General features: G+C 35.7%; 2 protein-coding genes across 3 annotated transcripts in view; one reads left to right on the forward strand and one right to left on the reverse strand.

Annotated features, from left to right (window-relative positions):
- The window catches only part of LOC127967162 (NACHT, LRR and PYD domains-containing protein 3), an 89,679-nt gene that overhangs the window by 23,351 nt on the left and 50,546 nt on the right, over positions 1 to 15,782 (forward strand). For both annotated transcript variants that reach the window (XM_052568305.1, XM_052568306.1), the window contains exons 4-5: positions 1,409 to 3,215; positions 3,361 to 3,531. In XM_052568305.1, the coding sequence (XP_052424265.1) occupies positions 1,409 to 3,215; positions 3,361 to 3,531 (1,978 nt within the window). The remainder of the gene's footprint in view (positions 1 to 1,408; positions 3,216 to 3,360; positions 3,532 to 15,782) is intronic.
- LOC127968381 (uncharacterized) lies at positions 7,753 to 9,639 on the reverse strand. The gene is made up of 3 exons (XM_052569563.1): positions 8,876 to 9,639; positions 8,463 to 8,780; positions 7,753 to 8,305 (listed from the first exon to the last, which is right to left on the reverse strand). The coding sequence occupies exons 1-3, from the start codon at positions 9,384 to 9,386 to the stop codon at positions 8,205 to 8,207; spliced, it is 930 nt and encodes a 309-aa protein (XP_052425523.1). The 5' UTR covers positions 9,387 to 9,639; the 3' UTR covers positions 7,753 to 8,204.

The following is a 15,782-nucleotide window of genomic DNA, read 5'->3' on the forward strand; positions in this document are numbered from 1 at the left end:
GGTAACACTTTTGAATAACCAAGACATATTGATTATTAACTAAGAATTTTCCCTGAACAAACTCCCAAATTGCTGCTTATTAATAGTAGTGTTGTCACGATACCAAAATTATTGTTTCGATACCGATACCTAGTCAAGAATTGCGATTTCGATACTTTTCCAATACTTTTGCTGAAAAGGGAAAATACACTCTCAAATATAATTTCTGTGCTTTATTTTAAAACCGGGAAAACATTCTAATCATATAACACACAAATAAATGAACAGCAGATATATTAAACATTTGAACAAAATATGAAATATAAAAAATAAATTAGAGCACTGACATTCAAGGTAAAGAAAGAATAAATTAAGCAACATTATCTCAGTTATCATAAGAAACATATGAGTAATACATTTATCTTGATTCTGAAATTTGAATAAAAATATGAACAGCGATTATATTAAACAATGTTTTGGAACATTCAAGTAAAAAAAATACATAAATAAAATTTAGCAGCAATATCTCAGATATCGTAACTTATTCTGTCAGTTTTGCAATTTTTTTTTTTAGAGGAGAAAACTCAGCCAGTAAGCTTTAATTTGCGTCATCTTTTTCTACCAGTCGTGGACTGGCGGCCAAAGTATCAATTTTGCTTGCACATGCAGCCTAGTGATGCGTGGGTCGGGTTTTTTTCCAACCCTTTAGTAAAGCCACTAATGCAGCCATCTCGCTGTAGTGCTTTTTTTGCTGCTTGCGTGAGGAGAAAAAACACAGACGTCCATAGGGAGGCACTGGAAGCATGTGTTGCGCACACACCAACATGAAATATGTCTCTTACAAATCAGGAACACAGTCATTCTTTGAAGTATCGATACTAATAAATTTAGGAATCGTGACGTTTTTAATTTCTGAGAATAAGGCATTAATATGTGATTTATAATTACTAATAATCTGTTAATATGTAAGTAATGTGCATGATAATAAGCAATTAGTTAAAAGAGAGAATTGATCCATAAAATAAAGTGTTACCATTAATGTTGACCAATGGGTGGCACTGACACCAGTCATCTGGCACTCTCACTATCATCGATCCATGATTACAGTCACACATGGAAAGTTCATTTAAGCAAGTCAAAACCTTTTAATAATAATAAAGCCTCACAAACTGATGTGATGTGCTAAATGAATCATCAGCTTTTAACAACATTAGGCAGCATTGCCTAGAGATGATCTCAATCACATCTAAAGCACATAAAACATATTCAGAAATTTTTAAATTGAAACCAAATTTTTTGGGATGGTCTGTGCTGTTTTCAGCAGTATGAATTTACATTAGTTATTAATAATGCTGATCATCCTGATGAAAAAAAAATATTCAATTTGTTTAATGGTTTATCAGTCTAATGTATTTGTTTATAATTATAGAACTGAAAAACTTCTTGAAAACTCACAAAAACAACATGAAGAAGAAAGCAAAATTTATTTTTGAGGGCAACAAAGAAAACGACATGGATCTTGAAACTGTGTACACAGAACTGTTCATCACAGAGGGAGATATGAAAGATGTAAATCAGGAACATGAGATTCTGAAGATTGATGATGCTTTCAAGAAAAATAAAACAATGGACAAACTAATAAAATGCAATGATATATTTGCGGAACTGAGGAAAAACAATGAGGAGAAGATTGTGCTGACCAAGGGAGTTGCTGGCATCGGAAAAACTGTCTCTGTGCACAAGTTCATCCTGGACTGGGCAGAAGGAAACACCAATCAGGATATAGACTGTGTCTTCCTGCTTCCATTCAGAGAGATCAACTTAATGTCAAATGAAAATTTCAGTCTCCACGAGATTCTGCTGGAATTTTATCCTGAACTGGAGGAAATGGAGAAATCAAAGTTATATGAAGAACTTAAGATAACATTTATATTCGATGGACTTGATGAGAGTCGCTTGGCTCTAAATTTTAATAGTGGATCTTTAAACAATGTTGAGAAAAAATCATCTGTAGATGTACTGTTTACAAGTCTGGTCAAAAAGAAACTGCTACCATCAGCTCTTGTGTGGGTGACATCACGACCAGCAGCAGCCAATCAGATCCCTCCTCGGTATGTAGGTTTGTTCACAGAGGTGAGAGGATTCACTGACCAACAGAGGGAGGAGTACTTCAGAAAGAGAATCAAAGATGAGACTCAAGCCTCCAGAATCATCTCACACATTAAGATGTCTCGCAGTCTTTACATCATGTGCCATATTCCTGTGTTCTGTTGGATCACAGCCACAGTACTTCAGGATATTCTCATCAAGAATAATACAGAAAACATCAGCACAACACTCACTGAAATGTACATTCACTTCCTGCGGATACAGATGAACACAAAGAGCCAGAAGTATGATAAAAAAGAACAAAGACAACGTACAAAGCTCTTGCGTTCAAATAAAAAAATGATCCTGAAATTAGCCAAACTAGCATTTAAACAGCTGAAGAAGGAAAACATTGTGTTCTATGAGAAAGATCTGAAAGAATGTGGTATTGATGTGAGTAAAGACACTGAGTTCACAGGAATGATCGCTGAAATCTTTAGGATGGAAGATGGACTTTATAAGACAAAGGTCTTCTGCTTTGTGCATCTGAGTGTTCAGGAGTTTCTTGCTGCATTGCATGTGTTCATCTGCTACCTGAACAAGAACATGCGAGACCTTCTGTTTTTCTTTAAAGATTCAGAAACTACAGCCAGACAAATGCTTCACTTCATCTTTAGAAATGTCACATTTCAAGACTTAATAAAGCGAGCCACTGATAAAGCCATGCAGAGTAAGAGAGGACATCTGGACCTGTTCCTGAGGTTTCTGATGGGAATTTCACTGGAATCCAGTCAGAAACGGCTCAAAGGCCTGATCACACACACTGAAGACACCACAGAGAGCATCACACAAATATGTGAACACATTAAAGAAATTCAAAAAGGTGACATCTCAAATGAAGCATCAGTCAACCTATTTTACTGCTTACTTGAACTGAAAGATAATTCATTATATGATGAAATCCAGACATACCTCAGTTCAGATGAACATCCTGGAAGAGACCTCTCATCTTCAATGTGCACAGTGTTGACCTACATACTGCTGATGTCGGAGAAGGTGCTGGAAGAGTTTAACCCAAAGAGGTTCACGTCAAAACAAGCAGACTACAAGAGACTTATTCCAGCTGTGAGATGCTGCAGAAAAGCCTTGTAATAATTTCACTGACTGCTGTTTTGTTCTACATCACCAAATAATTACATATTTTTATATGTCCAGATTATGAAGACTACAATAAATTATTGCAGAATGACTGAACATTAGAAAATAATCTGGTTAAACATTCTCTTTTGGCAGATTTCACAGTTGTTGTTTTGATGAAACATGCTGTGAAACAGTGTCTTCTGCTCTACAATCAAACTCTCGTCTGACAGAGCTGGACCTGAGCAGCAATCACCTGCAGGATTCAGGAGTGAAGCTGCTGTCTGATGGCCTGAAGAGTTCACACTGTCAACTGAACATACTAAGGTATGACATTCACATTCGCTGAATCACTGATTAAATATGTGGATGAATAGGTGTTTCTTAACTATACTGCCCTACAAAGGCAAAAGACCTCGCTAAAGTGTGAAACTGAGCAAAATTAATAAAGTTTTTTTTTTTATTAAATTAATTAATTCAATGTTTTAGTAATAAAAATTATCTCATACGTGAAAAAATTGTGACCTCAAACTTGACCCCCCCCCCATTTAGAAGTTAATGTGCACTGCCTTTGTATTGTCTGCAAAACGTTAAAAGTCACACCAAAGCAAAAGGCAGTAGCTTCCATATTATCAATAATTGGTTGCTGATTACCATTTAAAAAATCCTCATAGTGACACCTGTATAAAATATAGTGATTATGGGCTGTCTCATATAGGGTATTGCATTAAGTAATATGACTGTAATAACTTTTTTTTTTATTGTAACAAGCAGACTAAAAGTTAAACTTGAGTGGATACCATGGATACCAGTTTATTTGCTATGCTTAGTAAAGTAAAAGAATGGTAGACATAGCATAGTTGATTTTATTTATTTGTATGAAATGGCCTTAAATATTAAAAGAACATATAGCCATACCAAATAGCCACATGACCACAGAATGACTTGTGGATTGATGTGAACACCAACAAATGGAAATAATACTCAGAATGCATGGATTGATTTTATTGGGTTACAAGAAAAGGTAGGAAATGGATTTAATTGCGAAGTGTTAGTAGGCTACTGATTTTATGATCGATCATGCTAGCTATGGCATTCGAGTCCACACATCCAACTAGAAGTGACAGCCTGATGAAAAATCTGCATTACAAAAAGAAAAAAAGATCTTCAAAGGTTTTTTACAATTATGTATTGCTTCCAATGTATCTAGTCTTTACAGTGGTTTGTTACAGTGGGTTGGCAACCTATATGGGTATTACCGACTCGGTTAACTGCAAGTCAGTCGCGTGTTAAAATCATTTGCCAAACTACCGCCACGTGGCGCAAAGAGACAGATTGCAAAATGAATGTAATTGTAAACTGAGATAAAAGAAGGAAGTGAAACAACAATAACATTATGACACAACATTGTATATAACATGAATTCTTGCTGAATATGCAGTTACATTTCAGGCTTATGGCATGAATTGTACTCGTGATGGAGGCTCCAGTCAGAATCACACCGCTCCGCTCATCCTTTGCTCGGCGGTGTGTCTCTGTCAGACTCGGGCGAGGGTTGAGCCACTCTGAACTACGGGAGCCTGAGTGGTGCATTGGTTGATGTTAAAGGTCCCCTTCTTCATGATTCCATGTTTTAAACTTTAGTTAGTGTGTAATGTTGTTGTTAGAGTATAAATAATATCTGTAAAATTCTAAAGCTCAAAGTTCAATGCCAAGCGAGCTATTTGATTTAACAGAATTCGCCTACAAAAAACAACCCATTTGGACTACAGCCCTCTAGTTCCTGCAGTAATAACGTCACTAAAACAGTTTTTTTGACTAACCACCGCCCACATGAATTCAAAAACAGGGGGGCTTGGCCTTGTTGCGCTCCGACGGAGAAGGAGGAAGAGCTGTTTGTGTTTGTCGCCATGTTGTTGAAACGCTGTTTTTTTTTCATCTTTGAGTCCAATCATCTTTGTTTGGGCTTCCCAGGAATGCTGTACTTTGAGATTAATGGTTACAATTTATGTTTAACTCGGTTCCCGAAAATTATAATGCACATGTAAAACTATGTGCAGCTCATTTTGCTGAGGACAACTTTCTCAATCTCAATCAGTTTAATGCTGGACTTGCACAAAGATTATTCTTGAAAGATGGAGCAGTTCCCTCTTTGTCTGGAGAAGGCGTTGTTTATGGACCACAACCGGTAAGTGTATTTTATTATTTAAGTTGGTGCGTTTAACAGTTTCTGTAACTTATTACACAAAGGGCAATGCTGTTTAGCTTTGTTAACTAGATGTTAGGGCTGTGCAAAAAAACGAATGCGGTTTTCATGTGCATCTCGTCAGTAAAAACGCTCCTCCTGTGACTATAAATACATCTCCAGTACGTGCGTTCTAGCCCAATCGCGTTACCAGGAGGGCAGCCTGCTCTCAGCTGCTGTCGAATCACAACACATGAACCACTGGCCCAATCAGAACCCGTTACGTATTTCTGAAGGAGAGGCTTTATAGAACAAGGAAGACATCAGCCGGTTTTTGTGACAGTGAAAACAGCAGTATACAGATAGGTGAATTGTGTGAAAAATACTGTTTTTTTACACGTGAAACATGAACACATGTTATATTGCACATTGTAAACACAATCAAAGCTTCAAAAAAGCGCGTAAAACGGGACCTTTAAAAAGAAAACCGATTTTCATTCAAACAAATCTATGTAAATTACAAATTCGAGTTAATTGATAAAATCGATTTATCACCCAGCCCTACTTGCTTTCATATTATTTAATGAAAATAAAAAATGCAACTGCATTTAAATGCAGGTGTGTAAAATATGTGCAAGATTTGCACTGCATGTGTGATGGTAGATGTGCCTTTTATTCTTATTTATTTTATCTTCATTACAAATCTTGTTTGGTTTCATTTTGGAAAATTGCATGTAAAAAATAATTTTCTTTGTAATGCAAAATGTGAATTAATATTCATGTGCAAGTATTTGTGCAAAAATTATGGTCTCACTTTATATTAGGTGGCCTTAACTACTATGTACTTACATAAAAAAAATAAGTACAATGTACTTATTGTGTCCATATTGTATTGTAAAACACTTTTGCTGCTATTGAGGTGGGATGGGGGTAAGGTTAGGGAGAGGGTTGGAGGTATGGGTAAGTTTAAGGGTGGGTTAAGGTGTAAAGTATGGGTCAACAGTGTAATTATAAATGTAATTACAAAAATTAAATACAGATGTAATTACATGTAGTTTTTTTTAAATATAAGTACAATGTAAAAACATATATGTACACAATAAGTACATCGTACTAAATTATTAATTAAAATGTAAGTACATAGTAGTTAAGGCCACTTAATATAAAGTGGGTCCAAAATTATTAATTCACATTAATGACATGGCGCATTAATATTCAACATTCAACAATCTGTGAATGTTGCATTTCTCTGTCGGAGAGAGCCAGCACTGTGAATTTCATCTCGCAGCAGACAAGAAAACATTTGTCTCATTTTTCACAATTATTAGGCTACTTCTGCATGTACTTTGTGGCAAACTTAATGCATGTGCTTGAGCGCGGAATATATTAAGAGATTTGATTATGTAAATTTAATATAAACCTCTGATTAGTTGAATATAACAAATGAATGACTAAAACTAGAAAAATTTTACGTGGGGAAAGACCATTTTTTTGTCTTAACCAAAACAACAGTCCTATATAAACCAGTTCAGCAACTTTGAAAGCCTCATAAGACACTGTCCATATGAAAGAGCAATTCACACCTTCATCTTGACCCCCACAAGCCACACATACCCAGAGGAAAAACTATTTGCTCATTGGTTGCTTTTTCTAAGCTCAGGAGACATAGTTGTGATTCTCCTATGTTTCTTGATTAAGTGTCAGCTGTTTATCAGATGTTTCTCCTAAAATTCCTTAGGAGAAACAAATATAGACGCAAATGAGAGATGTCTAAGAGAGTCAAAACTGAGATTGTGGTGAGAGAAGCTTGAATTATCTCTTTATTGTCTAAATTAGGTGTCAGCTTTGTCTTCCCATGTTTCTCCTAAAATCGATTAGGAGAAATAAGAGTAGACACAACTGAGACATGAGAAATATCTGAGACTTAATTGAGATTCTTATTTAGCTCTTGTTGTAGTATCAGCAGTGTCTCAGATGTTTCTCCTAAAATCCATTAGGAGAAATAAGAGTAGACACAACTGAGACATGAGAAATATCTGAGACTTAATTGAGATTCTTCGTTAGCTCTTGTTGTAGTATCAGCAGTGTCTCAGATGTTTCTCCTAAAACTCTCTTTATTGTCTTGCTGTAATCTCTTTCAACACTAATTAGAGAAAGTGTTTTCACTCAGAGATTGCTCTTACTAAGCTCAGCATTTATGATTGTGATTCTCATCAGTGTCCACTTTAGGTTTCAGATTTGACTTCACATTTTCCTCATAAAATTGCCCAGGGAACATACAAATAGACATAAATGAGACTAAAGTAAATTTGGAGAAGACAAGACATCCATGAGACTGTATTAAAATGAAGATGGGAGAGCTCTTTAGTGTCTTGCAGAAAGTTTTATTGCTCAGACGTTAGGCTGCTTTTACTGTGCTCAGTATGAGGTTAACATTTTCTTTGCTCATGTAGGTTTCAAGTTTCATTTTACATGCTTAATACAATGGCAAGAAAATACAATATGGAAATCTTTTACAAGGCACTTCAAATAAAAAAAAAATTAAATAGTGTTATATACTGCACATGAGTTATGTTTATACTTTGCAATCTCTGTAAAGACACATATTTTAATCTTAGAGAAACAAGTTTTCTACAATATCAAACTAAAATATATAGTTTCTTTTTTACACTTTATAAGCAGCATTTAAAAAAAAACCTAACAAATTCTAGACTGCAGCACAGCTACATATAGATACTTAAATACAGAAACAGCAAAATAAAATACCAGTAAATGACACAACATCATTGATGTAACACTACAATTACATAAACATCTAAGTTGATCTCATGCGACACTTGTTTATAAGGGCTTTCTTCAGCTTTGACTTTTCAACTGGTTTCCATCCATGACATTTGCCGCAGCTCATGACATAAGCTACAATTGGGGAAAAAGGGAAAATGTTACATGAACTGGTCAAGGGAAATACTGTAACTATACTTTTAATCCCATTGTGCCTATAACATGACCAAACATTAGATTAAATGTATGGAACATGAAGTTGACATTTGATAAAAAGGATTTAGGAACTTACTTAGTATTCCATTTACTTTACTTTTATCCAAAATTGTCTTGCCCTCTGGGACTTTGCCATGCTTTCCAAATGCTACAGAGTTTGAACATTCTTCATGAGTGAAGAACTGATCACACAGTAGATGGAAAAGACGAAGACAGTCCTTCTTTGACTCTTGGTGAATAGCTGCTAGTTTGGTAGAGGACAAGAGCAGCCCACTGTCTGGGTAAAGTTCTTGTTGGCCAGGTCTGGCTTGAGGCATCAGCACCCCACTTTCACGTGATTTGTAGTCTTCCATCTTATCTATAAATTCTCTGAGTACCTGTAGGTGTTCAAGATCTGAAACAAAAAAGGTAGGAGTAAAAGCTTTTACAGTGGTTGAGGAATTATTAATGAATCAGAAATGTCCCTTTACATGCAATCATTTTACTTACTCATGCTGGAAAGCACATCTTTCATCATCTTATTCTCTTTAAGTAATGCCTGTACCTCCAGCTTGCATGTTTCACATGGCTCCCATTGTTCATTTTCATAGGAAGAATTCTGTGATCTGACTGTGGGATCTTCATACTCCTCAGGCTCTAACCCAAGCTGGTCATCCTGAATTGTAACTTCAGCTGAGGGGTGAGGTATAGACGGGTTATACAGAAGCCCCAAAAATGTTTCTTTTGGGGTTGAATTATGTGTAATGGTTTGTCTTTGATGTTCATCTAAATCTAAGAAACCTGGCTGGTCTTGATTACAATACTCAGATGGTGTCATGGGCTGTGGATTAAAAGGCTTAACAGAGCATGGTAATTGCACAGATTGATGTTGGGTTGGTGGCAATCCTGGAGACGGAGGCTGGGTTAGTGCAGAGGAAGGACCATGTTCAGCTGGTGCAGAAGCGACCCGATTCTGGTTATAAAATGATTCAGCAGATGCATAATTTCTTTTTATGTCCATCTTTGCACCCTTTCTCGGGTCCTGCTTTTGGTCACAGAACCCAATGTGATCTACAGTGGCATTATAAAATTTGTTGTCTGACCATCTTGCAAGAACTCGAGCTCTTGGAATGAGTCCCTCGAAGCTAGTAATTGGTGATTCCTTTTCTGTAAGTATGTCGCAGGTCTTACAAATTATTGCAGTATATCCATCTTCAAATGTTAGAAAAACATAAAGTCCTGTAATTGTAAGAATAAATCCAAAGTCAATAAATAGTCACTAGGAATACAACATTGAAGCTTTTTGATTCATAATAAACCCCAATACATATGCACATTACATTTAACATCCAACCACCACAAATTTCCCAAACACTGTAAGCAAGCATAGCTTAATTGGCAGTGTCAGCAATTCAAAAAGTCATGGGTTCAAGGCAAGCCTAAGGGACACGCAAAGGCTTATTGACGTACAGACTTAATTTAAATGAAGCCTTTAATACAATTGACTGTCAAAACTATTAAACTTATTTACCTTCTTGTTCTTCATTTTGTAGGGCAGTGACTGGCTCACTGACTTTTCTTTTTTTGATTGGGTTACGGATTCTTTTAGGTATCTCCATCACACTGATCTCTGTTCTGTGGATAAGACCAAATTCTCAGTACCATAAACTATGCCTAATAAAAAGATCTTTGTGGGCTACTTACCTTCTCTTTCTGCTTCCCTCACTGTTTAGTGTCATTACACTTGGTGGTAAAATGCCAGTTTTTACAATGGGCAATATAAATGTTGTGTTTATGGTTATTTGTATCTATGGTTTGAACCATCTCCTACTTGTTTAAGTGCACCATGACATTCATGGCAATCATTGCTCACAGGTAAACTGCACACCTGATGTAATCAGTGCAACACCTATACTGCCAAGTGAGGCAAAATACTTTAGCTAACAATGTCAGATGTGTTTGGCTAATTTATAAAAGAAGCAGTGCAAATAAACTTGCCACAGTATTGTTTGATTTAATTTTTTAAGCAAGTTATTTGGTTGAGTAGTACAGTATATACTCTTGAGTCAAAAGAGAAAGGATGGTGCAAATAACAATTAATCAGTCTCGTTGGAGAAGGAAAATTAAGGACCAATCAAAAATGAAAAGATATAGAAGAAAAATCATCAAAGTGAGAATTTATTGTTTTTGTTTGTTTGTTTGTTTTTTGAAAGTTTGCACACTTTGGTGTTTGTTCTTGTTCTTGCAGGAAAAAAACACTGCAACTTTAGGAGACATGTCAATCCACAGAGCAGATGATTGCTCTGCAGAAGTGCTTGGAGTGGACAATGGCATTTCTCAGACAGAGGGATCTTCTATGATGTACGGACCTGAACTTTGTAATGTTAATGAAGAGTTTTATACAAAACAAGACTACACTCCGTACACTACTGATTGTGATGTGGAACATTTTGATCCTATTCACTATGGTATTGATGCTGATTGGAATGATGGCACTTTATTTGACAATGACCTTAATGATGATGCAGAAATTCAATTTAAGGAAAATCCTGGTGATTGTTCACTTTACAAAAATGCTCCTGTATCTACTGCAGAAAGCGTTCTCATTATACTAGCTTTTGCTAATAGACACAAAATTACAGGGAAAGCCCTGAGTGACTTGGTCAAATTGATCTCCCTGCATTGTCCAGTAGAACATCAAACAGAGTGCCTGGGAAATCTAAAAAAAATCAAACAAATCTTTGATAATGCAGGTCCCTCATTTATTGTGCACAAATATTGCAACGGTTGTTACATGTCAGTAGAGAGCGATAACGGCCAGTGTCAGGTCTGTGGAGCAGAGGTATCAACTTCATATTTCATTGAAGTTCCAATTGAATCTCAAATTAAGGCATTGTTCGCAAAAAAAGGTTTTGAGGAAAAGTTAAAATTTAGATTCATTAGACAAAAAAGGGCCAGTGCAATGTAGAGGATATATATGATGGACAAGTATATCAGAAGTTTTTGGCAGGTGGTGGGTTACTTAGTGATTCCCACAATATTTCCTTACTCTGGAACACAGATGGCATTCCTGTTTTCAAGTCCTCTAAATTCTCAGTGTGGCCTTTTTATTGTATCATAAATGAACTAAATTTTGTTGAGCGTACAAACAGAGAAAACATGATTCTTGCAGGTCTTTGGTTTGGTGAGTCAAAACCATCTATGCTGACTTTCCTTAAACCGCTGTGTGACACTCTTAATAATATACAAAGAGATGGAGTCCTTGTTAATTTTTTATGAATCAGATAGTCCCTTTATTTGCAGAGTATTAACCATTGCAGGTACTTGTGATTTACCCGCAAAAGCTTTAGTGTTAAATACTATTCAGTACAATGGACATTTTGGATGTTTAAAATGTGAACAGCCTGGCAAGACAATTAAAACAGGAGAAAGGGGACATGTGCATACTTTCCCCTTTCAAACTGAAGATCCAAAGGGTCCTGCACGTACTCATACGAGATTTGTGGAAGATGCCAAGTTGTCATTTGATTCAGAAACCATAGTGCGTGGAGTTAAGGGTCCCACATACCTCAGCACAGTAAATAGCTTTGATTTGATCTTAGGCACAGGTGTTGATTACATGCATTCTGTGCTTCTTGGTGTAATGCGACTTTTGATGCATTTGTGGTTTTCCACAGAATTCTCACGCTGTTCTTTTAGCATGGTCAGATCAATTAGTGAAGAAGACAAACGCATGAGTGAAATTCAACCACCATTTAAAACACGTTTCCCTCGCTCTGTTTCTGTCCACAGAATGTACTATAAAGCTTCAGAGTACCGGTGTATGTTGTTGTTCTTTGGGCCAGTAGTTTTTCGAGGTATTCTTGCAAACCTATACTACAATCACTTTCTGCTGCTAAGTGAAGCAATGTTCATTCTTCTTTTGGATTCCATAGCCTTTGCACAAATAGATCACGCTGAGAAACTTCTGTGGAAGTTTTGTTCTCAGATGAATGAGCTTTATGGTGACAGATACCTGACAGCCAATGTTCACTTATTAGTTCATTTAGCAGACAGTGTTAGAGCTCTTGGACCTTTGTGGACCCATTCTTGCTTTCACTTTGAGGACAAAAATGGACATTTGCTTCGTCTCATTCATGGAACTCAAAATATTCCTCTACAAATGGTAAATGCAGTGAAACTTATTCAGTGTCTCCCAAATATTGCTCAAACCATCAAAATTGGTAATACCACTGCTGATTTCATTGCCAAGATGACAAATGACACAAGTCATTTTTGTTTTTCAAACACAGGTGCCTTTAGAGTGAAAGAAATGGGTGTTCCCTTCAATCTTTTGCTGGATTGCGCAGACATGTCTACATTAGAAATGTTTTTAGGACATAGCTTACATAGTAATGTTGTGAAGGCATTTAGCAGAGTTCAGATAGGCCGAACTGTCTATTCCTCAAAGCAGTATGTCAGAGCCAAAAGAAGAAACAATTGCACTGTGACATTTCATGATGGAAATGAAGTATGTTATGGTCAAATTGACTTCTTTTTCTTTTATAAAGATGGAGACAATTTTTCAAATGAGAGACATCTTGCTTTTGTGAATGAATTGTCATGCACAGGACTAGATCTCCAGCAGGACATTGTAACAGGAGCAACTTGTTTTCACATTGTAAGCTTACTTGAGAATCCTATAAAAAGAAAAGTTCTAGTTCTTGAAAATATTTTAAGCAAACTAATGTTTGTAAATTTGTCTTCAATGCCAGGCATTGCATATGCATCACATTTCCCAAACACATTGGAAAGGGATTGATTGATTGAATGAATGCATAACCACAACAAGAATTTGTTGTAATTGTAGAAGAATAATGGTATGGTATATAATTGTATAAAATTTCTTTATGGTTGCTACATAACATTTTTCTTTGTTTAATATATCTGTAGTAAAATCAATGGGTTTTATTATCATGTATGTATGTCATTTGATTGTGAGTTTAAAATAAAATTGAAAAATGAACTCTCTAGCTAAGAATAATAGCCACCTTTACGGAAAGAAAATATATTTCCTAATATATGAAGGATAAATATATTTAAATTAAATAATTGTAAATTAAAAATACAGAATAATATAGAGGACCAGGCCTGGATTTTACGTTGTGTTTTGTTCATTTTTTATTATATGTGCGCGTGGCAGTCCTCCATGAGGGGTTTACCGCATTACTTTCAGTTTGTTTATTTATTTGGATTAAAGTCTTTAAATCTTCGCCGGTTCCTGCCTTCTTCTTCCCAACTCTACGAACTGTTGCATACATGTTTTATATTTTCGAACATATATAGTTTAAAATAGCACACCTGCTTATACTAAAGCACTTAGGGAATCACTGTAAGAAGTGCCCAGCCATTATTTTTTAAACATATCATATCTTACAAGTGTTTGTCCAATCGTTATTCTATACACAGGCTCTACTGTTCAGCACCACAGTAACTCCATGAATATACACACACCACAAACCCTTCTAAAATTCAAAGTAATACAACAATAAATACTAGCAGATCTCCACCTATATTCATATTCATGCAAATCATGCAAGGAACCAGAAATCTGCTTTGACTCATTCCATGAATAAGTATATATATATATATACGTATGTGTATAAATTAATTCACATTTATGTGGAAACCTCTATATGCAATTTAACCAATAAAAGATCAAATCTGAGATTTATTTTAGTCTTTGATTCTAAATATATTTATATTTTCAATACATACTATATTGTCAATGCATATATTGATGTATAGTGAAAATATTAGCACCGGTTATAATATTTGGAAATGTATTATGTAATATGTCACATTATATATTTGTCAATATATTCCCATATATTATTGTTTCGTAAGGGCTGAGCACGGTGCAAGATGTTACCAAGATCTCTTATGAAGCTTTAGAGGAGATAAATGTGAGAGTGTCTCTATCTAAGGAGAATAATCTGAGCACAGTGAGTGATGTAGCTGAGATCTCTTATGAAGCTTTAGAGGAGATAAATGTGAGAGTGTAAGTGTCTCTGGTTAAGGAGAATAATCTGAGCACAGTGAGTGATGTAGCTGAGATCTCTTATGAAGCTTTAGAGGAGATAAATGTGAGAGTGTAAGTGTCTCTGGTTAAGGAGAATAATCTGAGCACAGTGAGTGATGTTGCTGAGATCTCTTATGAAGATTTAGAGGAGATAAATGTGAGAATGTGACTGTCTCTATCTAAGGAGAATAATCTGAGCACAGTGAGTGATGTTGCCGAGATCTCTTATGAAGCTTTAGAGGAGACAAACATGAAAGAATATCATTTTTTGTCTCAGGAGAAACATGTGAGAAGCAGGAGACTTAGCCTTATGTCTCAGTTTGATGTTCTCTTGATCTCATTTCTGTCTAGGAGAAAGATGTGAGTTGAGAAGATCTCATGTTTGATTTTCCTTTCCTCTGGGTAACTAACCCCAAAAAACCAACCCCCTCCAGCTGAACAGAATTCGGTCTGTGTTTTGGCTGTGATGAACGGTGTGTTACTGGGCTGAAACATGCCTGCACTCAGCAGCACTACTCTTTGTATTCATTATATTCTCGCAGCCCATATTATTATTTTCACAAGATCATAATAATAATAACAAATCATCAATTAATAATTAATAATTATTTTCCGAAAATCATTGTTATTTGTTATCGTGGATGTTTGCGGAAGGCTTTAAGACCAAGCGGAGTCCTCTGTTCCCGCCTCACAGCGCATGGGTCTCCGAGGCTTCACTGTCTGCGGTTTGACTTTACTGAATCAGATTGAGGCGAATACAACTTATTGATCATGAGCCCAACATTTAGCAAGCAGGAAAGCATTCATTCTACCTGAAGGAAGACGAATTTTATTGAGCTAATGCTGTTAAATAGAGAGAGAGAGAGAGAGAGAGAGAGAGAGAGAGAGAGAGAGAGAAAGAGAACCAGTCTAGGGCTACATTCTTAAACTTGGAGCTCATTATATTGAAGTGCAAATCCAAACACCAGAAATGTTATGCATTTTATGAATAATGAAATGTTATGAAAAGTATGCATTTTATTTATTCACATGCAGTATGGTTGTTGGTATTTAGCAGTTAAAAACTATTTTTAAACTTGAATTTAAATACTATTAAACTAACTTTAAATTCTCAAGGAGTTTATAAGTAAAAAAAATTATAAAATGTCACAAGGCATGTTAAATAGTCTAAATGAACTTGTGTTAATAATATAATAATATATAATTAGAACTAACAATATAATTAGATTCTTTAAAAATGAACAATTCCTGTATGAAATGGGACAGTAACCTTTATATCAAACATTTTTAAATCGCCCACAGCTGAGCATCGCGGGAGGCTGATCAAGTCATTTTCAGATGCAATGAAAAAAAAAA

This window comes from Carassius gibelio, chromosome A4 (genome assembly GCF_023724105.1).
Source record: "Carassius gibelio isolate Cgi1373 ecotype wild population from Czech Republic chromosome A4, carGib1.2-hapl.c, whole genome shotgun sequence".
NCBI classification, from domain to species: Eukaryota; Metazoa; Chordata; class Actinopteri; order Cypriniformes; family Cyprinidae; genus Carassius; species Carassius gibelio.

Excerpts from the sequence above, each read along its gene's own strand:
- LOC127968381 (XM_052569563.1), bottom strand. The coding sequence starts at position 9,386 with ATGGACATAAAAAGAAATTATGCATCTGCTGAATCATTTTATAACCAG. Across the intron at positions 8,781-8,875 it reads AGATGTGCTTTCCAGCATGA|ATCTTGAACACCTACAGGTA; the intron begins GTAAGTAAAATG and ends TTTTTGTTTCAG. Across the intron at positions 8,306-8,462 it reads TAAAGTAAATGGAATACTAA|CTTATGTCATGAGCTGCGGC; the intron begins GTAAGTTCCTAA and ends CCCCAATTGTAG.